At 47.8% G+C, this 25,167-nt stretch overlaps 1 protein-coding gene and 1 non-coding gene across 5 annotated transcripts in view; one reads left to right on the top strand and one right to left on the bottom strand.

The window, feature by feature from the left end:
- LOC121444852 (alsin) overlaps nucleotides 1-19,783 on the top strand; it is a 54,236-nt gene extending 34,453 nt beyond the window's left edge. For 2 of the 4 annotated variants that reach the window (XM_041646769.1, XM_041646770.1), the window contains exons 13-34: nucleotides 299-461; nucleotides 1,600-1,731; nucleotides 2,063-2,191; nucleotides 2,501-2,571; nucleotides 2,871-2,937; nucleotides 3,491-3,693; nucleotides 3,809-3,874; nucleotides 4,853-4,951; nucleotides 5,419-5,583; nucleotides 6,196-6,307; nucleotides 6,559-6,636; nucleotides 7,316-7,449; nucleotides 9,135-9,302; nucleotides 11,327-11,444; nucleotides 12,026-12,183; nucleotides 13,114-13,236; nucleotides 13,585-13,761; nucleotides 15,454-15,499; nucleotides 15,680-15,741; nucleotides 16,273-16,422; nucleotides 17,127-17,223; nucleotides 18,919-19,783. In XM_041646769.1, the coding sequence (XP_041502703.1) occupies nucleotides 299-461; nucleotides 1,600-1,731; nucleotides 2,063-2,191; nucleotides 2,501-2,571; nucleotides 2,871-2,937; nucleotides 3,491-3,693; nucleotides 3,809-3,874; nucleotides 4,853-4,951; nucleotides 5,419-5,583; nucleotides 6,196-6,307; nucleotides 6,559-6,636; nucleotides 7,316-7,449; nucleotides 9,135-9,302; nucleotides 11,327-11,444; nucleotides 12,026-12,183; nucleotides 13,114-13,236; nucleotides 13,585-13,761; nucleotides 15,454-15,499; nucleotides 15,680-15,741; nucleotides 16,273-16,422; nucleotides 17,127-17,223; nucleotides 18,919-18,957 (2,557 nt within the window). In that variant the 3' untranslated portion in view covers nucleotides 18,958-19,783. Of the gene's footprint in view, nucleotides 1-298; nucleotides 462-1,599; nucleotides 1,732-2,062; nucleotides 2,192-2,500; nucleotides 2,572-2,870; nucleotides 2,938-3,490; nucleotides 3,694-3,808; nucleotides 3,875-4,852; nucleotides 4,952-5,418; nucleotides 5,584-6,195; nucleotides 6,308-6,558; nucleotides 6,637-7,315; nucleotides 7,450-9,134; nucleotides 9,303-11,326; nucleotides 11,445-12,025; nucleotides 12,184-13,113; nucleotides 13,237-13,584; nucleotides 13,762-15,453; nucleotides 15,500-15,679; nucleotides 15,742-16,272; nucleotides 16,423-17,126; nucleotides 17,224-18,918 lie in introns of those variants that run through there. The other 2 variants (XM_041646771.1, XM_041646772.1) reach the window with 2 other exon arrangements.
- Nucleotides 7,658-7,761, bottom strand: LOC121444869. Its single transcript, XR_005973834.1, has one exon. It is a non-coding gene; the product is annotated as a U6 spliceosomal RNA (small nuclear RNA).
- Nucleotides 19,784-25,167: the final 5,384 nt, after the last annotated feature.

The raw sequence follows: 25,167 nt of genomic DNA, 5'->3' as shown, positions 1-25,167 counted from the left end.
ACCATGGCGTGCTGCGTTCATTTCCTAGAACACGAGGAAAGTCTGTTACCAACCGTTTCTATTAGAGTTGCTGTTGCTACCGTTGCTGTATCCTGCACTTTAAAGTCCTATTTTAGAGGTTAAAAATTATAATTCTGTTACTTCCACCTGGGTCACTTTATTGTGTCTGTATTCATTTCCATAACACCAAGGCTGTGCTGTGCGTTCTGAACAGTTACTTGCAGGGAGACTTTCTATGTAACACCGTTCATATTGTTTATCCCAGATGATCATAGGATCCCGTTTCCCTCTCTTCCAGTGATTTCCTAAATAAAAACCAAGAACTCTTACAAGATTTGTCGGAAGTGAATGATGAGAACACCCAGTTGATGGAAATACTGAACACACTGTTTTTCTTGCCAGTCAGGCGACTTCATAATTACGCCAAGGTTTTGCTGAAGCTCGCCACCTGCTTTGAAGTGGTAGGTTCCCCCGCGTGCCCAGTATCAACGTAGGTTGTTTGCATGAAGTCACCGTTAAGACGCTGGGCCCCACTAAATTAACACTTAGGCGTGTCTAAAGATTTCCCTCTCTGTGAGAAAGTGGAGGAGAAAGGATAAGCAGGGTAGAGCAAGCTGTGGTTCCATTTCCAGTCCGGACCTTATTCAGACCTGTTCACCTCGTGAAGCCGGCTAGACTAGAGCGTCCGCTGTGACTGCTCCTGCAGGAAGGTCTCGGTCGCATACACGTGGTGTATTTCGTACCCTTGTCCCTGTTCTTTCTTTCTTTTTTCGGTGGGGGCGGGCATGGCTTTCAAGACAGCATTTCTCTGTTTAGCCTGTCTGTCCTGGAACTTGTTTTGTAGACCAGGCTGGCCTTGAACCCAGAAATCTGTCTGCCTCTGCCTTCTGAGCACTGGGATTAAAGAACTGTGCCTGCCTGGTTTTTCAGTCACTGTTGTGAGCGTGCTCTGTGTTTCTGTTTAACCACCATCAACCCTGGAGAAAGGTGTAATCGTTATAGATGAGCGAGTGGGGAGGCACAGCTGAGAAAGGCTCCCTGTGGACGGACCTGTCTGCCCTACCCAAAGAAACACAGAGACTTACATTAACTATAAACTGACCTCTTAGCTCAGGCTTATTATTAACTAACTCTTACAACTCAAATTAGCCCATAATTCTTATCTGTGTTTAGCCACGTGACTTGGTACCTTTTCTCAGTAAAGCAGTCTCATCTCGCTTCCTCTGCATCTGGCTGGTGCTGTTTCTCTGTCTTTCCTCTTCCCACAATTTTCCTAGTCTGGTTGCCCCACCTATACTTCCTGGCTACTGGTCGATCAGTGTTTCATTAAATTAATATGAATGACAGATTTTTGCGGTATACAGGAGCTTTATCCCGCAGCAGCTTCCTTCTCCTGACTTCCAGTGTCTACCCAATCTCACATGCATGGTGGTAGAGTACTCTGACATCCCCCCCCCCTCCCGGGCTCCCTTCAATGGGCCACTGGTGTCCCCGGGCTGAATTTTCCTCCTGCTTCTGCTATAACACACCTGACCCGCACAGAGGATGCAGTGTGTGGATAATGTTTTGTACTCGTCCCCCTTGTTTATTGGTCTCCAGGCATCTCCAGAATATCAGATGCTGCAGGATTCCAGTTTTTGTTATGAATCTCTTGCTCTCCATCTCGGCAGGAAGAGGAAGGAAGCAGAGTACACGCTGGGCTTCTGGAAGACCTTTCCCGGGAAAATGACGGTAAGCCCGCCCGCTATCGCTGGTCCCACCAGCCAGCCTCTCTCTGCTCCTCCGTTCCTTTAACGGTGGCATGGCCTTCTGAGAACCAGAGCAGTGAGTGTTCGAGTCCCCGTGCATCCCTTGGTTCCCGGGGGTCCTGCAGACTCCACTGCCTTGGGTTTCCTTGCTGCTGTTTCAGGCTCCTCTGGGCTCTAATTTTAGGAAGGGTATAAAGCTGCGATAAGCTATGACCAGAAGGTCACCCCAAATACACCTTGAGCCTAGTTTACCCCTCCTTTGTGTGTGCATCTGTGTGATGTTGACGGCTCACGGACCGCGTGGTTCCTCGCAGGACTCCCTGCGGAAGCCAGAGCGCCGACTTCTGTGTGAGAGCAGTAACCGGGCGCTGTCGCTGCAGCATGCGGGCAGGTTCTCCGTGAACTGGTTCATCCTCTTCAACGACGCCCTGGTCCACGCTCAGGTAGGCTGGATCCCTAGCAGGCAGTTGTGAGCTGCTCTCTCATTAAGCTACACCATAGCCAGGATTTTATTTTCTAGTTTGCGAATGAATGTCAGCCATGTGCAGGGTCCTTAGAGCAGGGATGGCAAGGCCCACCTTAGGTGGCTGTGGTATGGTAATTACAGCAGGGATGGTCCCACCACCTGCTCTTAGCCCGCTCAGGGGATTTGTGCCATGGGGCCCACCTGACCTGGTGACAGGAAGGGACCTAGCAGAGACCCGAGGTTGCCGTGGGCTCCTCACAGATGTGTCCTGTGTTCTCCTTTCCAGTTCTCCACACATCACGTGTTCCCTTTGGCCACACTGTGGGCAGAGCCACTTTCCGAAGAAGCCGGTAGCGTGTACGTGTGTCTCCTTCTCCTACTCCTATGCCTCTTCTTTCCTTAAGTGGGATGGTCAGGGAAAAGTGTGGGGGTGGGGGGCATAGGAAATGGGTGAAGGTCCGGGGAGCGGCAGGTGGGCCTCCTCACTGCTCCGCCCTGCTGTGTCAGTGACACAGCCCTGACCTTCTGGATCTCCTCCCTGTGTGGAGCTCAGTCTAGAGCTGGAGCAGCTGCACTCCTGGGGAGGGTGGGGAGGGTTCTGCTGTCGGGGTGGCAGGTTGCTCTAGCTGCGGTGTTCATCCTTGGGGATGTTTTAGGAATGGCTTGAAGATAACCACACCTGAGGAACAGTTCACGCTCATCTCCTCCACACCCCAGGAAAAGGTTAGTTCTGCATGGCGTTTCCTGTCAGCTTGGCCTTTTATGTTCATAAACAAGAGACACACGTTGTTGTTGCTGCTTCGTTAATAATCCTTAAATCAAAACTAGATTTTTGCCCTTTTGTTCTGTTTTCCTGAAACAGTGACTTGCTGTGTAGCCCTGGCTAGCTTAGAACTCACAGAATTCTTTCTGCCTTAACCTTTCAAGTGCTGGGACTATGGGAGTTTGCCATGATGCCCGGCTGATCTTTGTAAATCATTTTATTTGTTTTTTGTTTTATTTTGGGTTTAGGTAGCATCTTACTGTGTGGTGGAGGTTGACCTGGAACTCACTGAATAGTCCAGGCTGGCCTGAAACTCACAGAAGCCCTTCTTGCTTTATAAAGTGTGACTTAATTTTAAACCAGTGGCAATAAATCCTAAGAGCTGGTTCACATCACTCAGTGAGAAAAGTGATGGGTGATAGAAAAGGCACAGAAGGAAAAGCCAGGAAAACTTAGTGTAGTACCTGACGGATGACTGCCCTGCACTTCCTGACGTGGACTCTCTGCCTCTAGACCAAGTGGCTTCGGGCTATCAGCCAAGCCGTGGATCAGGCTTTGAGGGGGACATCCGATTTCCCACCCTATGGAGGCGGCAGCAGTGTTCAGAGACAGGAACCACCCATCTCAAGAAGCGCCAAGTACACTTTCTACAAGGATCCTCGTCTGAAGGATGCCACTTACGACGGGCGCTGGCTTTCGGGGAAGCCTCACGGCAGGTGAAGAGCGCTCCGTCCTTTTCTTGGGGAAGGGGGGTGGCAGTCACCTTGTGGAGACAGCCTTGTTTATCCGAACCATGACTTGACGGTTGTTCCTTTTGTTTATGCCGTCCAGGGGTGTTCTGAAGTGGCCGGATGGGAAGGTGTATTCTGGCATGTTCAGGAATGGCCTGGAAGATGGGTAAGGAAATTGTGTAAAGTAGCAGATGAATTTAAATCTGGTCTCAAGCTGTTGACTGTTGGCAGTTGCTTTTCCAGCAAGCTGTGGACTTCTGCTATGTAGGCATTAGGGTGCTTTGGATTCCTGCAGAAGATGAGCTAGGGCAGAATTTGTGAGTCAGCTGACCCAGCAGTATCACCGGGACACACAGGACATAGAGAAATGTTATTTTCAGTACGTTTGCAGAAATAGCTTTCTCCCCTCTTGGTGTGCTGAGGATGTACTGCAGGACCTTGGGATTGCTGGACAAGCGCCCTACCGCTGAGCTGCTGCCTCTCGCCAGCTTTTAAATAGTTTCAGATTAGCCGGGCAGTGGTGGCGCACGCCTTTAATCCCAGCACTCGGGAGGCAGAGGCAGGTGGATCTCTGTGAGCTCGAGGCCAGCCTGGTAAGGTAGTTTCAAATTCATTTCTCTGTTAAAAGGGAAATCTTTGGAGGGGTGTTATGGAAATGATACTCTGCTGACCTCACTTTTGGATAAGTGTGTCATCACATTCCTTAGTCCACTTAAAGTGGAGAGGCTAGCATACATGCGTGACAGTGTCACGGTTTGTGGTTTCAAGCCCTTCAGTGGGTATCTAGGATGAAAGGAGGATTCGGACCCTCACTAGAGAGATGCTTGAGCTGTGTGTGCCATGATGTCCCCAGGGAGACAGGCTGCAAAGTAGTGGCAGAGACGGGAGAGGACACAGATGTCCCGCTTTCCAGTGCCGTTAGAGTCAGGCGTCTCACGGTGGCCAGGGAGCAGGCCTGGGTTCCACTCCCCAGCCTTTGCAGATGGCTTAGCTAGTAGACATGACTTCAGCCAAGACCCACTCACCCCTGTCCTATAGGTACCATTTTCTCTGTCCTCCTTGCTAAGATGCTTGTTTGTAATCACATGCCAAAGGTGAGCACATCACTTCTGCATCTTCTTAGGCTTTTCCTTCTCCTTGGCAGATATGGTGAATACAGAATCCCAAACAAGGCCCTGAACAAAGAAGACCATTATGTGGGCCACTGGAAAGAAGGGAAAATGTGTGGCCAAGGGGTCTACAGGTAACGGTGTGCGTGGGAAAGGCTGTGGGTCTGGTGTTGCCCTTTCACCAGAGCTGTGTACAGAGGCTTCCTAGAAGCATGCCCTCGTCCACAGTGTGATGATAGTATTACTAAATGTGGCGTGTGTCTCCATCTACCTACCGAATAAACTATGACTTTCTATACAAGACTCATCTATACGTCTAACTTTATTTTTTACTTGGTTCTAATTTGAACAGAATTTTCTTGCATTCTTCCTAGCCCATTATTTCATTTCCCATGAGGGACTAAGCACATATTTTTTCATGTTAGTGCAAAATATTAATGACATCACCTTTAATGATTGAGGCTTAGTCCTTCAAACTGAGGGTTTTGGATTGTTTTTTATGCTTATATAAACGAATAGTTCTAGCCACCCAGAAAAGCGTAGCCTTGTATTTCCTGCAATTGGTAATGCACATGCTCTCTCTTTGCCCCTTCCGCCGCAGCTACGCCTCTGGTGAAGTGTTTGAAGGCTGCTTCCAGGATAACATGCGCCACGGCCACGGTCTCCTCCGCAGCGGAAAACTGACTTCTTCTTCTCCTAGCATGTTCATTGGCCAGTGGGTGATGGATAAGAAGGCAGGATATGGCGTCTTTGATGACATCACCAGGTACAGTGCTCCACTTCTGTCCCCTTTTCTGCCCCTTCTCTCCCTCCAGTAAACCTCCCACGTAAGCCCTGTTGTATGCCAAGACTCCTTCCCGCCATTTTTTTTTTTAAAATACACCAGTAAGAACCTTCTGGGTTTAAGTGGGTGAAAGTTAAACCTTTTGTGACAAATTATTTAAAGTTTGATTCTATTATAGTTTGAATGTGTGCTATTCTTTCTTAATTGCATATTTTATTTTGAGACAGGGTCACACTGTGTGGCTCTGGCTAGTCTTTATCTCTCAGAGATCTGCCTGCCTCTGCCTCCTGAGTTTAAGGTACACTCCACCATACCCGATTTAATGAGATATTTTTATGTTATGGAGGAAGTATATAGAGCGTATTCAGTCTGTTGGGTAGAACATACACAGTATCAGATCCCTGTGTGAATACTGCTCTGACTGAGATGCCTTTTGCATCACACTGTCTTGTCTGAAGAGGTGGCGTGGGCTACACTGACTAGAGTAGCCGCAGCAGCTCGACCCAGGGGTACAGCTCAGATCTCTGTCAGAATAGTTCTCCACTCTGTCCTTCTTTCATTTGATGGTCACCTTTCTTTCTTATTTCTGCACAGGGGAGAGAAGTACATGGGGATGTGGCAAGATGATGTGTGCCAAGGAAATGGAGTGGTTGTAACCCAGTTTGGGTTGTATTACGAAGGCAACTTCCACCTGAACAAGATGGCGGTGAGTGGGATGTGCCTATGTGGTTCACATTGACTTTTAGAATCTCCTATGTCCCTGATGTTTAAAGTCTTTCCATTACTGTTTTCTTTGGTTTTGTCTGCTTTGAGGTGAGGCCTCACTCTGTAACCTGGGCCAGTCTGGGTCACTGTATAACTTAACTGCCTGCTTCTGCTTCCTGATCTGGGGTGTGTGGCCGGAGGCTTTGGGGCGTGACTTCTGCGGCCCGTTGTGACTTGTGTTTCTCCACTCAGGGAAATGGAGTTTTGCTGTCAGAAGATGACACCATCTACGAAGGGGAGTTTTCCGACGACTGGACCCTCAGTGGAAAGGTCAGGAAGCAGCCTGGTTCTTTCTACACGGGCTCTCACTTCCTCTTGACTTTAAATTTTTTAAAGAGACTAAACTTCTTCTTGTGCATTAATATCTAATTGCCTCAGCACCTTTTCCCATTAAATGCCAGAACTCATTGGCTGTAAACACCCTAAGGAGTCAAGGATAAACTTGGCTGCTGGTCTTCCTCCTCCTCCTCCGTCTCCGTGTTGGGGAGTGCACCATGATGCTCAGCTTCACTTGGATGTAGCGCATACGTATTTTTCCCTCAATGCTTGATTTCCTGTTGCGCCGACACCTGTTCTGATCCCTCTCGTGTTAGGGTTAATTCGTTCCCCATCCTAGTTTTCCGCGATAAGGTTTTCCGACTAGGGACTTAGGCGCTTTAGAGTTTTCTGAGACAGACATCAGCAGCCATGGCTTTGACACGGCTTCAGCAGCGCCTGTGAGTGGAATTCAGTGCGTTTCACCCCACTAAGAAGATTTCCCGTTTTCCTGTGGATTTTTTTCCTTTTACCACTGAGTTGTTTTCATACCTTCTCTCTGGGCATGTATATACACGCATCTTTTGTTTATCAGACTGGCAAAGAACAAATTAAAAAGGAAAGTGTTAAGTATTTAGTATTTTTTCTCTTAATTTTGTAATGTTCTAACCCCACTTCTCTTTCACTTACCCAGGGAACACTGACCATGCCAAACGGAGACTACATTGAAGGTTATTTTAATGGAGAGTGGGGGTCTGGGATAAAGATCACCGGAACCTACTTCAAACCTAGCCTGTACGAGAGTGATAAAGACAAGCCCAAAGCCTTGTGAGTACTCACCCTGGGGTAATTCCTGGGTGTTCTGAGTTGTCTTGCTTTCATCAAAGTGGGTTAATATTTTAAAGCAAACTCAAGTTTTACAATTGTCCTTTTTTTTTAAATATTTATTTATTTATTATGTACACAATATTCTGTATGTATGTATGTATGCCTGCAGGCCAGAAGAGGGCACCAGATCCCATTACAGATGGTTGTGAAAAACATGGAACGCTTCACGAATTTGCTTGTCATTCTTGCGCAGGGGCCATGCTAATCTTTGTATCGTTCCAATTTTAGTATATGTGCTGCCGAAGCGAGCACTACAATTGTCCTTTTTAAATAAGCTGTAGCTTCTATAAATTGCCCACTGCCTCCAGTAGAGATAGCTCCATCTGTAGTCCTGACTGAAGGCAAAGATGGTTCAGAGGTGCAGGTGTGGAAACGCGCACACACACACACACACACACACACTCCAGTACAACCTGCATCAGTGAGGAAAAGGCAGAATCGAAGTATAATTGTTCTCTCAAGTTTTGGGTTGTCTTTTCCCTCTTGATTGCATCTTAAGCTTTGGGTTCTTTGTTTTTTTGCGCCCCCTTACTGTGTATCCCTGGCTGGCCCTGGACTCAGTCCCCCTGCCTCAGACTCCTGAGGACCAGGCTGACAGCTGTGCACTGCACACAGTTGTTGGTGTTTACCGCTGTCAAGGCAGGGGACCTGGGAGAATGGATAAATGATGATGGGGCGGGCTAAAGTCTCATGCAATAGTCAACTTTATTCAGATATCAGACAGTTTATACCAGGGGTTCTCAGCCTGCGTCCCGACCCCTTTATCAAAACCTCTGTCTCCAAAAACATTCATATTACAGCTCATAACAGTAGCCAAATTACAGTCATGAAGTAGCAGTAGGAACAATTTTATGGTTGGGGTCATCACAACATGAGAAATTGTTTTAAAGGGTCACCATCTTAGGAAGGCTGAGAAACACTGGTTTATATTCTGAGGGTTCAGAACAGTTTCATGACTAAAGTGTATGGTCACAAGGACAAGCTGCACGTGGGAAGACCATAGAGTCTTGTAAACAAACAACCACCACCACAGTGTGGCGTACACTCACTTCTGTGTGCTGCACCTGGGGGGAGCACTAAAACACCCTGGGAACAGTGTCATGTTTGGAAGAAACTGAGGTCACAAGAGGTCTTATCCCTGGAGTGTCCTCACCAGCACTCAGAATTCTCACAGGATCCCGTTCTTGGGCCATGTTCACACATTGTGCTTTCATTTCAGATTCTCTGTTCCAATGAGAACTCACTGCGTTTTCTGTCCATGTTGACTTTGTTGTTGTTGCTTTATTTTGTTTTATTTATATTTTTAGAAACCCGTATGTAATACATTTCACAATTCTTGTAAAATGTTTGAAGTATAGAAAACCACTGTTTTATCAAGAGTCTATTTCCCAAAGTCAGTTCTGTAGAAGTGTGGACATCAGATCAGTACTGTTGTGTGTAACAATCCATGTACAAACACTAAAGTAAATCCCTTCTAAATCTTCCTCCAGTGTTTTTAAGATAGAACTCCCTCTGGTGTTCTGGCAGTTTGGCTCGCAAAGCATTTTGAATTGTGTATAATTTTTATCCTTGGGGATGACTTTTCACAAACTCTGGTGAAGCAAAGGCTGGTGTGGCTTCGTTAGCAGGAAGCTGGGAAACCTGGCGGTGGCCGCGGATGAGAAGTGGAGAGCCGTGTTCGATGAGTGCTGGCGCCAGCTGGGCTGTGAGAGCCCAGGCCAAGGGGAGGTGTGGAAGGCGTGGGATAACATTGCCGTGGCCCTGACCACCAGTCGCCGGCAGCACAGGGACAGGTGAGCAGGCGTCTGGCAGCCCGTGGCAGAGCCCGTGGCAGAGCGTGTTAAGCCAGAAACTTGAAACCAGGCAGCAGTCGGGTTTGTGTATCCAGCTGCAAATGTAATGTCTAATATGGTTTGAAAGTCCGTGGGAGGGGGCGGCACTGCCACTCAGAGTGCATTGTGGGTAGCTTGGTCTGCTCTGTCCCTAGCAGAAGCATGCCATTTGGAAGGAAGGGAAGCGTGTTTTATATTTTGAACTTGGAACTGAGTTCATTATCAATCACGGCTGAATCATAGAAGGCTCTCTGGGGAAAGGTGTGGTGTGGCCTGCCAGCTCAGGGCAGAAGACATAAAGAAGAACCAGATTTGCAGGGCAGAGGTGGTGCTTGCATTTAATCCCGGTACTCAGGAGGCAGAGGCAGGCAGATCTCTGAGTTTGAGACCAGCCTGGTCCACAGAGTGAGTTCCAGGACAACCAGGGCTACGCAGAAAATCCCTCTCTGGGTGGGTGGATGGGTGGGTGGATGGATGGGTGAATAAGGACCACATTCAAGTTTTAGATTTGAAGTGTACAGTAACCCAAAGAACTCAGCATGGGCTCAGGAGCAGAACTGAGGTGCTGATGGTAGAGACAGTGAACTTGGGAGTAGGTCAGCAGGAACCAGCTGCTCCTAGCAACACAGGTGAAACCTGGCTGGGGTGGGGATGAGCAGAGCCTGAGAACTGGTGGTTTCAGTGTATTCCAATTCTAGAAGAGAAGAGAGACGACTCTTGTGCTCCCCCAGAGGACTGAGGTTAGAAACAACCAACCAACAAAAACCCAGAATTCTACAAAAGAAGAAATGATAATGATACGGGTGGAAAACATTTTTGAAGCATTAATGACTGAGAAAGGCTTGTAGTTTGGAAAGACATGAACCTGTAAATTTAAGAAATTGAGCAAATTCTTGGGAAGAGAAGTCCGATGTAGTCACGTTCAGAAGCATCACTTTCATAGTGAAAGATCTTGAAGCAGGGCTAGAGAAGAGTGGGGCTCGCGCGCAGGGCTAGAGAAGAGAGTGGATCACACGCAGGGCTAGAGAAGAGTGTGGATCACACACAGGGCACCACGGGCTATGAGTGTGCTCAGTCTCAGCAGGAGCCTACAGCCCAGCATTTCCCAAACACTGAAAGAAAATCAGAGATGAACTTTTCGTTCTTCTTTCCCTTTTCCCCTTCCTCTTCTCGGTTTCTCCATCCGCCTCTCTTCTCCTTTCCCAATGCCCACAGGCACTGTTGAGCATTTAAACGGAGTCTCTAGTTCCCGAAGCAGTCTTGCTTGCAGGTAGTTGTTAGCGTTGTTCCTTTGTTGCTCTGATCTTCATACATAACCACACACATTTGATCTTTCAAAAGTTAGTTTTGCGCTAATTTTCTTTTGCATCTGTTGCTTTCCAATATCTGCAATTAAAGAGAATTCAAGTTTTGACTTCAACAGACAATGATACTCTGTATTTATATGTGAGGAAGGTAAACTAGGCTGGAGTTGCATGGGCTCCTTCACCAATGGGCCCTGCAGTCACCCATGCTCCTTGCTGTGGGCAGAGGCCTCGCTTCTCTTGCCCATCTTCATCTCGTTCTTTGCTCCTTCATTTATTATTTTTAGCTCTTCCCTTATTTCCTTCTCATTGGCAAGACTGGCACCAGCTGTCATTTCAGGTCCATGTTAAGGATTGCCCAGCACTGCACCTTCAGTTGGACAGTGTACAGTTTTCATGATTCCTTACAGTAATGAAGTAATGCCAAATGCTGTCTTGAGTAGACTTATGTAACAGCAGGTCAGCCACATTGAGTGCATCGGGTCTGTGCTGGGTCAGAGTAGCAGGTCAGCCAGCTTAGTACATCAGGTCTGTGCTGGGTCAGCGGACGCTCAGGGTAGCAGGTCTGCCACCGTGAGCAAGAAGGGTCTGTGCCAGATGCTCCCCTTCCTCCTCAGTTGGCTACTCTGCGATGTTTTGCTTTCTCATGCAAGATGCTGAGCTCTCCTCCTCTCTCCGCAGTCCGGAAATCCTAAGTCGTTCACAGACTCAGACGCTAGAGAGTCTGGAGTACATTCCTCAACATGTTGGCGCCTTCTCTGTGGAGAAATACGATGACATCAGAAAGTATTTAATCAAGGTAAACAAGTCAAACGACCTCGCTTCCGTGAGTTAATCATGAAAGACTGTAGGTCAGCTGGGTGTGGTCACACACACCTGAAACCTCAGCATGCTGGAGGACCAGGCAAGACAGTCTGCTAACCTGAAGCCAGCCTAAGCTACAAAAGCCCTCTTACGCCCCACTTCACCTCCAAAACAAACAGACTCATCATTCAAATGTTAACCTAGTCTTGGTTTTACTTTCTCTGTTTTGTTTGCTAAATCTTTGACTTTTTGAAAAGATTGTGAGCTCCTGTACTCAGATGCACACACACAGTTTAAAGAAAAAAAAACTTTAAAATATGTAAAAAGGAAAGCAAAAGTAAACAGGTCACAAAATGTGTGGAACGTTGCCCTGATGGAAGGCCACGGTGTGAGGCCTGTCCCACTGCGCAGCTCCCTGCGGTTCTCCCTACAGTTCGGGTAGGCCCAGTAGTTAGAAAGTTCCTTTTTCCTGACCCCAGTTCGACTCCTGGTGTTGCGGCGGGTTTATTGTGGGCTGGTTTCTGCTGCTGTTGCCCTTGCTGCCTATTGACCAGCGCCCTTGCTCCTGCTGCCCAGGCCTGTGACACCCCTCTGCATCCACTGGGCAGGCTCGTGGAGACCCTGGTGGCGGTGTACAGAATGACGTACGTGGGCGTGGGGGCCAACCGCCGGTTACTGCAGGAAGCTGTGAAGGAGATCAAGTCCTATCTCAAGCGCATCTTCCAGCTTGTGAGGTAAGAGAGTGCTGCACTGGTGTTTGGAAACTCCGGACTGTTCTGCTAACCCAGCGTTGTGCGATGCCCGTTTCCCCTTTATCACAGGAAGTAGTCACTGAGAAGATGGTTTTATGCCGCAGATTCTTCAGTAACTTAAATAATGGAAACACATTCCTGATGTGTTCGTGCTCATACATTTAAAACGATGAGCCTAGCCATTGATATTCCTGCCTCGTCAGTATTCTCACTCACTAAATGTCACTGAAGGTGAAAACAAATACAAGTGTGGTTTTCCAAGTCTGATTTGGTGTAAAATAGAGCAGTGTTATTCGTATTGAACTTCTATGCTAAGGAAGGGTGATGAGCTGGGCTAGAGGAGAGGCTGTCTGATTCTGGACGCCTGAGCAGGAACCAAGAGAAGCGGTAGATGAACCAGTAACTGTCATCCAGAGGACAGATTTGGGCAGCAGCAACTTGGAGCTTGGAAGTGGGTTTTAAACCAACAAATGAGTTCTCTACTGAGTCACCTAGGAATTTGCCCCGGAAGCTTCCTTGTGTGGCCAAGCACCTTTGGACTGTGTGGGTGGGGAGGGAGCTGGGTGTCTGGACGGGATCACTGCATGGGCGTGTTGCTGTGCTTACTTTAGCCAGAATCAGAAAGCAGCCACTTTAACTTTCCTTCCCTGCTTAATAAAGGATCTTTCTGTGAAAAGGGGTGTTTGGGTGTGGCTGGTCTGGAAGGAGACCCCGCTGTGCAGTTCCCTTTACAACCACTCCATCCCGTTCTGTAGGGAGCATCATTTGAGAGTCTCGGGGCTGAAGGAGTTGGTTAATGGTGGATTTTGACTTCCTAGGCCCTTAGATAGCTCAGCTGCTAGAAACTGATATTTACTTTTTTCAGCTGCTCTGGACATAGGATTTTCTGGTCTGTTTTCAATTATTGCTTAGGTTCTTATTTCCTGAGCTTCCTGAAGAGGGCAGCACAATCCCTCTGTCTGCTCCTCCACCCACTGGAAGGAGGTCCTTCTGCACTGGGAAGTCAGATTCCGGATCCGAGTCCCCAGAGCCAGGGTGAGTGAGCTCGGTGATGTGGTGGAGGGTTAGGGAGAGGGCTGCATGACTCTCAGCTCCACATTTCTTCAGTGGCCCCTCTAAGGTTCCTGGCCACTGTCCAGGAAGGAGCAGCCACACAGAGCCAGGCATGAAGGCTGCTTAGGTGACCCTGCAAAAGCAGCCTCAAGATGGAAATGAAGGAGATTTTCAGTTTGATTTCCAGACATCCAATAGAATTGACACTTGGTCACAGACAGTCAGCTCCACGTGTGTAGAACAGCACTCAGCAGGTCCTGTGAGCCGTGTTGTCTAGGAAGGGAAGTGCTGCCTGTTTTAACACCCCTGCCTCCCCTCTCGTGTTTGCAGGTATGTGGTAACAAGTTCCGGCTTGCTGCTCCCTGTGCTGCTGCCTCGCCTCTACCCCCCTCTCTTCATGCTCTACGCCCTGGACAATGACCGAGAGGAGGACATTTACTGGGAGTGTGTGCTCCGACTAAACAAGCAACCGGACCTCCCTCTCCTGGGCTTCCTCGGGGTGCAGAGGTCGGTACCGAACTGAAAATCCTTGGGCACTGCCGAGAAGTTCTTGGCGTGTGTGTGTGTGTGTGTGTGTGTGTGTGTGTGTGGTTTCCCGCCCTGCTCATGGTCTCATTTCTGAGAGCGCTCACAGATGGTGATGAAGCTGCTCACCGATCTGAACGTGTTCGTTATCATCTATGAACAAGATGACTCATCCCACCTAATAGAGATGCATGATTTCCATTCCTATTCCTTAGAAAAAGTTAGTTACTTTAAATCTTTGGTGGTCCTTGCCACTTTTTCCTTCTCTCACTTGCAGTTTAGAATTTCAGATCCTAAACATTTTCTCTTTATCTCAGACCCTTGTTTGTTGTTTTTGGGAATCACGTGATCATCCTCTCTAGAGTAGTGGAAAAGATGGCCCAAGCCACCCAAGGGTTGTGTCTTCATGCTGTAAAAACGTGCATACACTTAGATACTGAGAAGCTTTTTTTAATTGCGTGATTCAGTAATAAAAATGTGATGAGGGTAGATGAAGGAGATATCCCAGGCTGCGGTGTGAGGGCTTTGGAATATATATGCCAAGCTCCTGGGACACAGTAGATGCCATTGTCAACATAAAAACCACAGCTCTCGACTTTCAGGACATAAGAGACAGTGACCATGGCCTGGGGTTTCCCCAAACCCCGTCTTCCAGCATGGAAGCAGTTTTACAGGGTCACAAAGACCCAGGGAGGCAGGGACATTAGCTATGCTGTAGACCCAGGATGCTCTCTAGTGACAGTCTTAGCTCTTGGATTGGTGAGATAGTATTCTGCTAAGTTAATACCACTGTAGTAATTTGAGCGGCGGGGCTGCGTCCCCAGCACCCCGGCTGCCTGGCTAGCTTATGCCCGAAATAACAACACACAAACTGTATTCATTTAATCACTGCTTGGCCCATTTCTATCTAGCCTCTTCTAGGCTAATTCTCACATATTAATTTAGCCCATTTCTAATCATCTGTGTAGCGCCCCTGGGTGCGCTTACTGGGAAGATTCTAGCCTATGTCCATCCTGGGTCGGAGCTTCATCGCGTGTGACTGCCTGGGAGCTGGGAGCATGGCGTCTCTCTGAGGCGTCTGCTCCCGAGAGGAGAGCTGTGGAGTCTGAGCTCACTTCCTCTTCCTCCCAGCGTTCTGTTCTGTTTACTCCTCCCACCTATCTTCTAACCAATGAGGGCCAAGCAGTTTCTTTTTATTTAACCAATGACCTTCCTCCATCATACCACCTCTTATTATCACAAGTTGTTCTGAGTTAATACTTTGTAAGAGGTTTTTATTTATTATCATAAGGTGTTTTCTTTTTCAGATACAGAGTGGGGCCGCAAATGGCTATTCCAGAAGGCTGAGACTAGTCTAGGATAAAGTGATTGGTCTCTGAACCCCCAGAGTTCAGTGTTTCTGTAGCACCAAAATCCAGTCAGTCCCTCAGGCTCTGCAGCCGCAAACTAGCCACAGCCAGGCACAGCTTCTTTGTAGGAACTTTCGTTCACACTATTAAATCATTTCCAGACTCTCTACTAAACCTAGGGAAAATGTAAATAAAAACATGAAACCCAGAACCAATTTGTAGAGAAGTTATTTTTAATGGGAACAGGGAAACCAAGATAATGATCCCCCCTTTTTAAAAAGGGGGTAGGCCTACCAAAATGACTTACTTTTTGCTTTCATTGTAGGAAATTTTGGCCAGCAACCTTGTCAATCCTTGGGGAGAGCAAAAAGGTAAAGCCAATTTTAGCTTCTCACCAAGCACGCTTGTCCTTGCTGTAAGGTGTCCAGTTTACATGCGTGTAGTCATGTTAATGTCGGCTTTCCCCAGCAAACTGGGTCCTCCCACGGGATCCCTTGCTTTCTCAGCGCTGAAGATGCCCCTCTTCTCTGACAGTCCTCCTCCTCACGCAGGTTTTGCCCACCACAAAGGATGCTTGTTTTGCCTCTGCCGTGGAATGCCTCCAGCAGATCAGGTAATGTCGGGCGTTGTTGCAGAGCCACGCCGCCGTCACAGCGGTGTTCCGTCCATGGCGAGGAGAACGTGTCCCCCACCCCTTTCTCGCCAATATTTTTTCCATACAAGATCTGGCTGTGTCATTTTCCTCTCCACTCCTAGAGGTTGTGAGAATTCTCGTGAAGACCACAGCTCTCTTTGTAAACATCCGGGCTGTTTTGCTCTAAAATGTCCTTGTGTTTTCAAGGAGCCGAGAGATTTATCTGAATACCCCTCTCATCAGCCAAATGGAACTTAACCAACTTCCGATTCAGAAAAGAGATCCCTTTGATCCCGTGGGCCAGAGGAAACATTCTGTCCGGGCTCTCTGACAGCCGGAGGCCTCATGCCCAGGCGCTGTAGGATTACAGAGGCCTCCGCACCACACTGGTTGCCAGTTGTGTCTGATCCGAGGCATGCGAGACCCAAGAGGGACTATTGTTTAAAAATGGCTAGAGATGGCTTTACTGGGGAAATCTTAGGATATCTCTATACTCTGTCTCCACAACAGCACAACATTTACTCCGTCAGACAAGCTCAAGGTCATTCAGCAGACCTTCGAGGAGATCTCCCAGAGTGTCCTGGCCTCCCTGCAGGAGGACTTCCTGTGGTCCATGGATGACTTGTTCCCCGTCTTCTTGTATGTGGTGCTACGGGCCAGGTATGGAGACTTTTCTGTGTCCTCTGGCTCCGTTTGTTGTTTCCCAAGTCTGCCCTTTGCTTCTCTTGAATTGGTGATAGCAGGTGCTACTACTAGAGCAGAATTTCACTTCTCTGAACCCAGGCCACAGCGGCAGTGTTTCTCAGCCTGGGGGTCGCAACCCCTGTGGGAGGTCAAATGACCCTTTCATAAGAGTTGCATATCAGATATTCTGCATATCAGATATTTACATTCTGACTCATAACAGTGGCAAAAATACAGTTATGAAGTAACAATGAGATAAGTTTATAGCTGGGGTCACCACGACGTGAGCTGTGCTGAAGGGTCACAGCACAGAAGGCTAAGAACCGCTGCCCTATGGTCCTGTCCCTGTGTTAGGCTGTTCTTTCCCTGCCCTAGTCCTGTCTCTGTGTTAAGTTCTTCTTTCTCTGCTCTCTGGTCCTGTCTCTGTGTGAGGCTGTTCTTTCTCTGCTCTCTGGTCCTGTCTCTGTGTTAGGCTGTTCTTTCCCTGCCCTCTGGTCCTGTCTCTGTGTGAGGCTATTCTTTCCCTGCCCTCTGGTCCTGTCTCTGTGTGAGGCTGCTCTTCTTCTGCCCTTTGGTCCTGTCTCTGTGTAAGGCTGTTATTCTCTGCCATTATCAGTTGATTCCAAAGGAACGTTCACTTGAAGCAGAATGAACTTCCCACCTCTTTCTGTCTGGCACAGGATTAGGAATTTAGGCTCTGAAGTCCACCTCATTGAGGACCTGATGGACCCCTATCTCCAGCACGGCGAGCAAGGCATAATGTTCACCACCCTGAAGGTGAGTGGAGACAGGTTTTAATCTCAGTCTGCCCTTCGTTCACCGTCTTATAAACCATTCCGTAGCTGCTTTTCCTTCCTTTCTTTAGTGTGTGTGTCGGGGGGGGGGTGTGGAGAACAGGGTCTTCCTCTACATCTCAGGCCAGCCTGGAGCTTTTAGTGGTCTTTCTGCCAGTGCTTCCCAAAGGCTCCATTGCAAGGCTGAGCCCCTGTGCCTGACACACTGTCTTCTTTATGGAAAAATTCAGGGTAGACTTTATTTTTCTTTTCTTTTATTGAAAATAGATTGTTCTTCCTGATTATGGCGCTTGCTTTGCCTCTGCAGTGTAACAGTCTGATTATGGTCTTCCCTCCCCGTATTCCTCCCCACTCCCACCTACCCTCCCATCCATACCCACACCCTTTCTGTCTCTTGTTAGAAATCAGACAGGCCTCTAGGGAATAATAATAAAATACAATAAAATAAATAAAAAAACAAGCAAATTGAAATAGGACAAAACAACCAGACAAGAAAAAAGCACAAGAAACACATATAGACACAGAGACACACTTGTTCACACACACAGGAATCCCCTAAAAACACAAAACTGGAAGCCACAATACAGATGGAAATGACCTGTAGGTTTTTTTAAAAAAAAAAAAAAAATGTCCCGCTAACATCATGAGGCAAAGAAGCTCCAGTGGTTCTCTTGAGTTCATCCTGTATTGGCCTTCCACTGCCAGGTAATAAAATCTTATAAAATTATAATATTTAATATGAAGTCCTATGTTATGGTCACATAAATAGCAAGTCCCTAATGGAAAGGATAGTGCTCATATTAACCATACAGTAATAAAATTTTCACATTGGAAATAGAAGGCGCTAGCTAAAACTGCTAAAGATATTTAATAAATATAAAAATAAGCATTGCTGTCATTGCAGCAGTCTCGGGGGTAGACAGGCAGCAGGTATGGGTGCTGTGGGGTTTGTCAGGAAGGAGGAGCGAAGGACAGGCGGGGCCCCAAAAGTGTCCAGAAGCTTAGGACCGAGCGCCAGGTTTGTGGCCTGCTAACTTGTGCTCCGTGGGGGGGCTTGCAGCGATCCAAAGGGAATTAGGTAAATGCTCAGGAGGACAAACTCTCCGAGTCACAGGAGTCCAGACCGAAGTGTGCTGTGCCCGGGATACCAGTGGCACCGTCCTCAGCTTTACCCAGGGCCGGTGCGTTTGTAGTGAGGTCACTTCCCCGCGTGGGTGACTGTGGGGTAGACAGCGGCTAGGCTGCTCCCGTGTGAACGGTTACTAGACGGAGATCGTTACCATCTGATCGACAGCAGCGAGGTGTTGGTGTGTTTGCGATTGATCCTAAGAAATCAACTTCAAGAGTGGAAAGCGGGCGTCACCCTGGTGTTGTACATGGTAACCCTGAGCACGGGCAGGGGGACCATTGAACGTGCTTCTCTGACGGGCGAGCTTGGGCGCCCTGACTTGCCCTGTGCAGGGCTGCTCGGGTTAAGTCACCGTTAGCTGTGTCAGGGGTCTGTGATCACACAAGTCCTTGTGTACCTCCAGATTTCCCAGTCACCAGTGAACAGGGCACAGATGGAGTCACAGGGAAGAGTGCAGGCAGGTGAATCTCTGGGCTGCTGTGTTAAGAAGGGATTGTTCTTTCCCTGGCCTTAAAAAGAAAATTTGAATTTGTTTTGAATTTTTTTCAGGCTTGTTACTACCAGATTCAGCGTGAGAAGCTTAACTAGGTCACCTGCCGGCTTGAGAGCTGGATTATCTCTGTGGAGGTTGCGCGCCACCTGGAGCCGCCAGTGGTGGCAGAGAACCCTGTTGAAACTGGAATGGACCGTGTGTTATTTCTGAGCCTTACTAATAATTAGAGCCCTGGGCTCAGGGCGGAGAGTGGAAAAGGAACTAGGAATCCGCTTAGCCAGTGTGCTGAGATCCACACACCTCCTTAGAAGAGGAAACCGGTTACCCCTTTCCTATAGGGAAATGTCTCCCTCGGCTCCATGACGTTGCAGGGCAATTTCCCTAGAAAGCTGCTCACGTGAAAGAAGTTACTGGCCATCCGTCCGCGGTTACGCACATCCGCTGGCAAGGAGCGGGCTGTACTTGAGACTGAAGCAGCCGTACCTTGCCTCCCGGGATCCCTTCCAGCCACGTGTGCAGCATGCTGCTTCTCCGGGGGAAGAGGAAGAATTTCTAAACTGCAGCTTTAGGCTTTAATAAGCCCTCCCCCCCCCCCTCCCCCGGGTATTGGTGCTGGGAGAGGTCCCATGAGGGGACTTCACATCCTGATCCTGACATGGAATGCATCCACATAGGAACCCCCGCCCCCTGACTCGAAAGGACGTAGGGATACACTGGAGTCCAAACCCTGATGCGAGCTGCTACAGAGCCCACTGGTCCCAGGAGTAGAAGGAAGACAGGATTTGTGAAAGGAAGGAAGGAAGCAGGGAATTGCAAGGGTCCCCAGCCCAGCGTGTGGCCTTCCCTGTACCTCACCCTGAACTCAGAAGGGAAGAAAGGAAAAACACACTTTGGCTGCCCCCACCTCAACAGTATTGTGACCCCCCCCCCCCACGTTTCCACTGTTTGCTCTTCTACAACCCCCCCCCCCCCCCCCCCCCCCCGTTGACACTGTAGCGGTTAACGCGTGTGGTTTGGGTAACACAGGTGCTCCCGTCTCATCTGCTGTGCTCCCTGGTGAGCTGTGTCCTGCTCCATGTGAGATGACTCAGCAGGCATCAATTACCTTTGAAAAGGATCATGATTTCCGAGCTACTTTATAATCAAGACAAGTGTTTGTTAAAATACTGTTTTGGGATGTTGGCTGTAATGTAACAGCAGTTTTCATAATAAAAGACATTCATCTCTATGAAGTCGTCCATAACTGTTCGAAATGGTGTGGGGCAGGCTAAACATTTAAAGGGTGGTCAGCCTCTGTAGCTCACTTAACTGCAGCCAACTTGCTGACAGAGAACAAACAACTCTCTGACCCTAGGACCCAAGGAGGAGAGTCTTAAGGGGAATCTGTTTCCTTGAATAAAAGACACGTGGTAGTTATCTTTGTCTTTAGGATACTTTGCTGTCTTTAGGGAAGGGTAGAGAGGATCAGAGACTGTTCCCACCTTTCTGCTTGCTGCCTTCTGCCAGAATGAGCCCGCACCCTGTGGGAAGGAACCAGTGCTCACTCCCTCCTGGGGATTTCCCTTTTTGTTTTTGACCTTGTGGATCAACACACAAAGGCCACATTTGGCTAGTTAAGACAAGGTAGTTCAACATGTAGCTCCTTGAGGAAGAGGATGGGATCACTGTGGAAATGAGTGAAAACTCAGAGAATGGAACCAGAGAAACCCTCAGATGGCAGCGTGCCCTCCAATACCACATTGCAGCTCCATCCAGTTCTAGTGAAGCAGTCAGGCCACTAGGGCTCCTAACCGCTAGGGCTCCTCCTAACCACTAGGGCTCTTAACCGCTAGGAGTTAGGAGGAGCCCTAGCACCCCTGTAACTCATGAAAAGATCCCAATGGATGCTCACAGAGGCCCTCACAGGTGAGTGTCAATCCCAGGCCTCCCCATCTGAGGTTCGCTCTGTATCCAAGCTGGGACTGCTCGCCCCTGCTCTTTCTTGCCAGATGCCCCTTAAGAGCTGAGTTCTGCATTAAGACTTGAAAAAAATAAAGTATCTGGAGCACAACCTAAATGCCCCTCAATAGAAGAATGGATAAGGAAAATGTGGTACATTTACACAACGGAGTACTACACAGCAGAAAAAAATGACAGCTTGAATTTTGCAGGAATATTGATGGAGCTAGAAAACATTATTTTGAGTGAAGTAAACCCGACACAGAAAGACAATTATCACATGCACTCACTCATAGGTGATTTTTAAACGTAAAGCAAAGAAAGCCAGCCCACAAACCACAATCCCAGAGAACTTAGACAACAATGCGGACACTAAGAGAGACGTACATAGATCTAATCTACATGGGAAGTAGAGAAAGACAGGATCTCAATAAATTAGGAGCATGGGGACCTTGAGGGAGGGCTGGAGCAGGGAGGGGAGAGACAGGGAAGGGAGCAGAGAAAAATGTAGAGATCAACTAAAAAAAACGTTTAAAGAGAAAAAAATACTCGGATGTTGTGGCACACGTTTGTAATCCAGCCCTTGGGGGGGGGGGAAGGCGGGGACAGGAGGATGAGGAATCCAAAGTTAGCCTTGGTTACACACACATACACACACACACATACACACACACATACACACACACACACACACACCACCTGGGCCACCTGGGCTATGTGAGACCCTGTATCAAAATAAAAAAAAAAAAAGAAACAACAACAACAACAACAAAAAAAAAAAGGTTATCGCTATCCTGAAACGGTGAGCAGAAATACCAGCGGCTCAGAGCAAAGTGTAGTAGCAGGGTGAGAGAAAACCTCGGTGAGGTGGAGGATAAAGCAAGGGTAGGAAGGATTGGCGGGGAAGGCTTATAGCCAGTGAGTCAGTGGTTAGGCTGCAAGGTCAGGATTAAATCCGAGGACGCGCAGGGTCCTTATCCAGAGCCTCCAGGTGACTCTGGCAGCTGACAGCCGCCTGGGGTTCCTGCTTGCTTTCCTCTTGGCGGTGACACTGCGTGTTTCGGTCCTCACAGGTAAGAGACTGGCTAGACAGCTTGCAATCCTGCATTTCCCGAAGGCACCAGCAGCAGCTTAGTTTAGCAGAATCTTGGGTAATCTGTTTTCAAGTGGTTGATTCTCAGACGCCTCAGGTTACACAGTGAGTTATCACAGACTTCAAGAGAAACACTGTGTTTGTCCCCTTCTTCCCTGGGGCCCTTTGATGCAGAGGAAGCCAGCAGGCCCTTGCTCATGTTTACATGTTTGTCCAGGATCTTCATATTGGAAAGTAGTTTGGAAAACACGCATAATGTGTAGGTTGTCAGAACTTTGAGTAGCAATTAGTGTGTCTATTAAAGCGGACAGAAATGCCGGCTTAAAATATTTTAATTGTATGTATTTGTTTGTGTGTGTGTGTGTGTGTGTGTGTGTGTGTGTGTGTTCACATATGTGTTTGCGTGGGGTGGGGGCTAGAGCTGCAGAGTATTTGTGGAAGTCAGAGAACAACTTTTGGGGGACAATTCTCTCCTGCTTTGTGGGTTCAAGGTTGTCAGGCTTGGCAGTGAGCCACCTTGAAGCCCCAAAGCTGACTTTTCAGGTAATTCTCAAATTCCAGGTATTCATAAGGATCACTTGCTTGATAAAATAGCATTTAATGGCTTTTTCATAGTCCCTGTCCTTTTAACCTATAAATTACACCTGTCTAGAATCCTTCATTCTGGGGAAACTTAAACCAAGGCACTTATACACATAAGTTTAGTTTTTAAATCCACATAATAACCTACCAGTAATAAAAAAGAACAAGTTAAAGAAAGAAAGCAAAGAGCCGGGCGGTGGTGGCGCACGCCTTTAATCCCAGCACTCAGGAGGCAGAGGCAGGCGGATCTCTGTGAGTTCGAGACCAGCCTGGTCTACAAGAGCTAGTTCCAGGACAGGCTCCAAAGCTACAGAGAAACCCTGTCTCGAAAAAACCAAAAAAAAGAAAGAAAGCAAAGCTGGGTATATAGCTTGGTAGCATGCTTGCCTAGGGTATGTGACGTCTACAGTTCAACCCCCAACACTACGTAAACCAGGTGTGGTCACACACCTGTAATCCCAGCCCTTGAGATGGGGAGGCAGGAGGAATTTAAAAAAATCATCTGGGCTTCCTTAGGTCCCTAGCGAGTTTGAGGCCAGCATGGGCTACCTGGGACCCTGCTTCAAAACAAAAGAAACCAATGAACCAACAACAACAAAAAAGCTGAGCTATTTGATTATAAAATGTGTATTTCAATGTGTGGATGTGGAACATAACCTTTAACACGCAGTGGAAACCACACAAATCCCTGGAAGGATGTAGTAGTTGCAGATGCCATCTAAGAGTGCTGTGTTGTAGTGATTGTCTGGTCACGCATAGGAGTACCATTGATGAAATGATTTTCTGATTTGGTGGACTATTTGGTAAAATGTAATGTACAATGAACTAATTATCTAATCATGGTGGTAGCATTTGCCCAAATTTAATGCATTTCAAAATTGCAAACTATTTTGTGTTTATGAAGAAAGCTGAGTTCTAAGCTCAGATCATGCTAGGGTTGGTTTGGGTTTGTTTCTCCAGTGGCATGAAAGTTCAATGAGATGCTTGCCAGTTCTGCGGGCACCGTGATTGTCTTAGTTAGGGTTTCTGTTGCTGTGAGGAGACACCGTGGCCACAGCAACTCTTCCTGATGAAGACATTTCATTGTGGTGGCTGTTGTAAAGGCTTTATAACAGGTACACACTTTAGAGCTACTCCTCAGGGTCCTTCATGGTTGCTGAGGGTCGCATTTTTCTTTTGCTGTTTAGACCAGGGCCTGCCAGGCTCCAGAAGATCCTGTGGGCTGAGAAGTCTGTAGGAAGACAAGCCTACCTTGACCTGAGCAGCTAGGCTGTCGATTCCAGCGATTCTGTCCACTGTCTGGTGATCTTCAGTTTAGATGAAAGTCAGTTTTGCCCAGTGGTCAGCCCAACTGAGTGCGAGGCTCTCCAACCACTCCAATACGTTGGACACACGGAGAGTCTGTGTGAGAATCAAGGCTTTTTGCTTTTACATACAGGACTCAGTCTTCTAGTTGGTTTTGGGGGGACTCCGTGATCTGGACATAACAGCGGCATGCAGGCACAGTACTGGAGAAGTAGCTGAGAATCCTACATCCTGCAGGCAACAGGAAGTGGTCTCAGTTCCTGGACGGTATCTTGAGTATATATGTGACCTCAAAGCCCACCTTCACAATGACACACTCCTTCCAGAAAGACCACACCTCCTAATAGTGCTACTCTCCTTGGGGGGCCATTTCCTGTCAAACCTCTCCTTTGACAGTTTATCCTGTAGAACTACTTCTAAACCTTTGTCCTTGTTTTCTTAACCCTTTCATCACCCTGCTGGCTGAAATGCAGAAGTGATAGCTGGAAATCATGCCGCCATCTTGGAGCAGATAGACAAGAGCCATATGCACCCCGGGGTGGGATAGTGAGCTGGCGGGACCCCATTGCCTCAGTACTTTATGGATTGAGGCTGGTCTTCCAAGTCTGAGTTGTCTCTGTTTCCCAATTGTCGAATAAGTAATGCAGGAACTTCTATCCTTCTAGGCCACGTTATTTTGGATTTCTGTTTTGTGAGAGTAAATATATCTAAAGCAATGTTGTTTTAAAAAAATATGTTGAATTGAGCTCCTCAGGCTAGAGAATGGCTCAGAGGTTAAGAGCACCGGCTGCTCTTCCAGGGGTCCTGAGTTCAATTCCCAGCAACCACATGGTGGCTCACAACCATCTGTAATGAGATCTGGTGCCCTCTTCTGGTCTGTAGGCGTACATGCAAGCAGAACACTGTATACATAAGAAATAAATAAATCTTTAAAAAATATATAAATTAAGCGGTTCAAATCGGTTGTTAAAGATGAGTACTGAAAATAATAGGACTCAGCTATAATGAGTTGTGCCACATGTTCGACCCTGCACAAAATCTACAGGGGACTGTTGTCTGTCTAGGACTGTTAGACAAGTTATAGGGTGAACCAGGAAGGCTGTTGCCCGAGGCGGGGGAGTCAAGCCACTGTTACATTGTCTCCAGGTTAGAAGACTGTGCTGGGACAGCTCTCTGTGTGGCAGTATTCAGTGCCACTGTTACATTGTCTCTAGGTTAGAAGACTGTGCTGGGACAGCTCTCTGTGTGGCCCTATTCAGTGCCACTGTTACATTGTCTCTAGGTTAGAAGATTGTGCGGGGACAGCTCTCTGTGTGGCCGTATTCAGTGCCACTGTTACATTGTCTCTAGGTTAGAAGACTGTGCTGGGACAGCTCTCTGTGTGGCC

The sequence above is a fragment of the Microtus oregoni genome, unplaced genomic scaffold (genome assembly GCF_018167655.1).
Source record: "Microtus oregoni isolate MIOR12 unplaced genomic scaffold, Mior012 000144F_ref0000341, whole genome shotgun sequence".
Classification (NCBI taxonomy): domain Eukaryota; kingdom Metazoa; phylum Chordata; class Mammalia; order Rodentia; family Cricetidae; genus Microtus; species Microtus oregoni.
The sequence above is the reverse complement of the archived record's forward strand: the minus strand, read 5'-3'. Positions and strand labels throughout refer to the sequence as shown.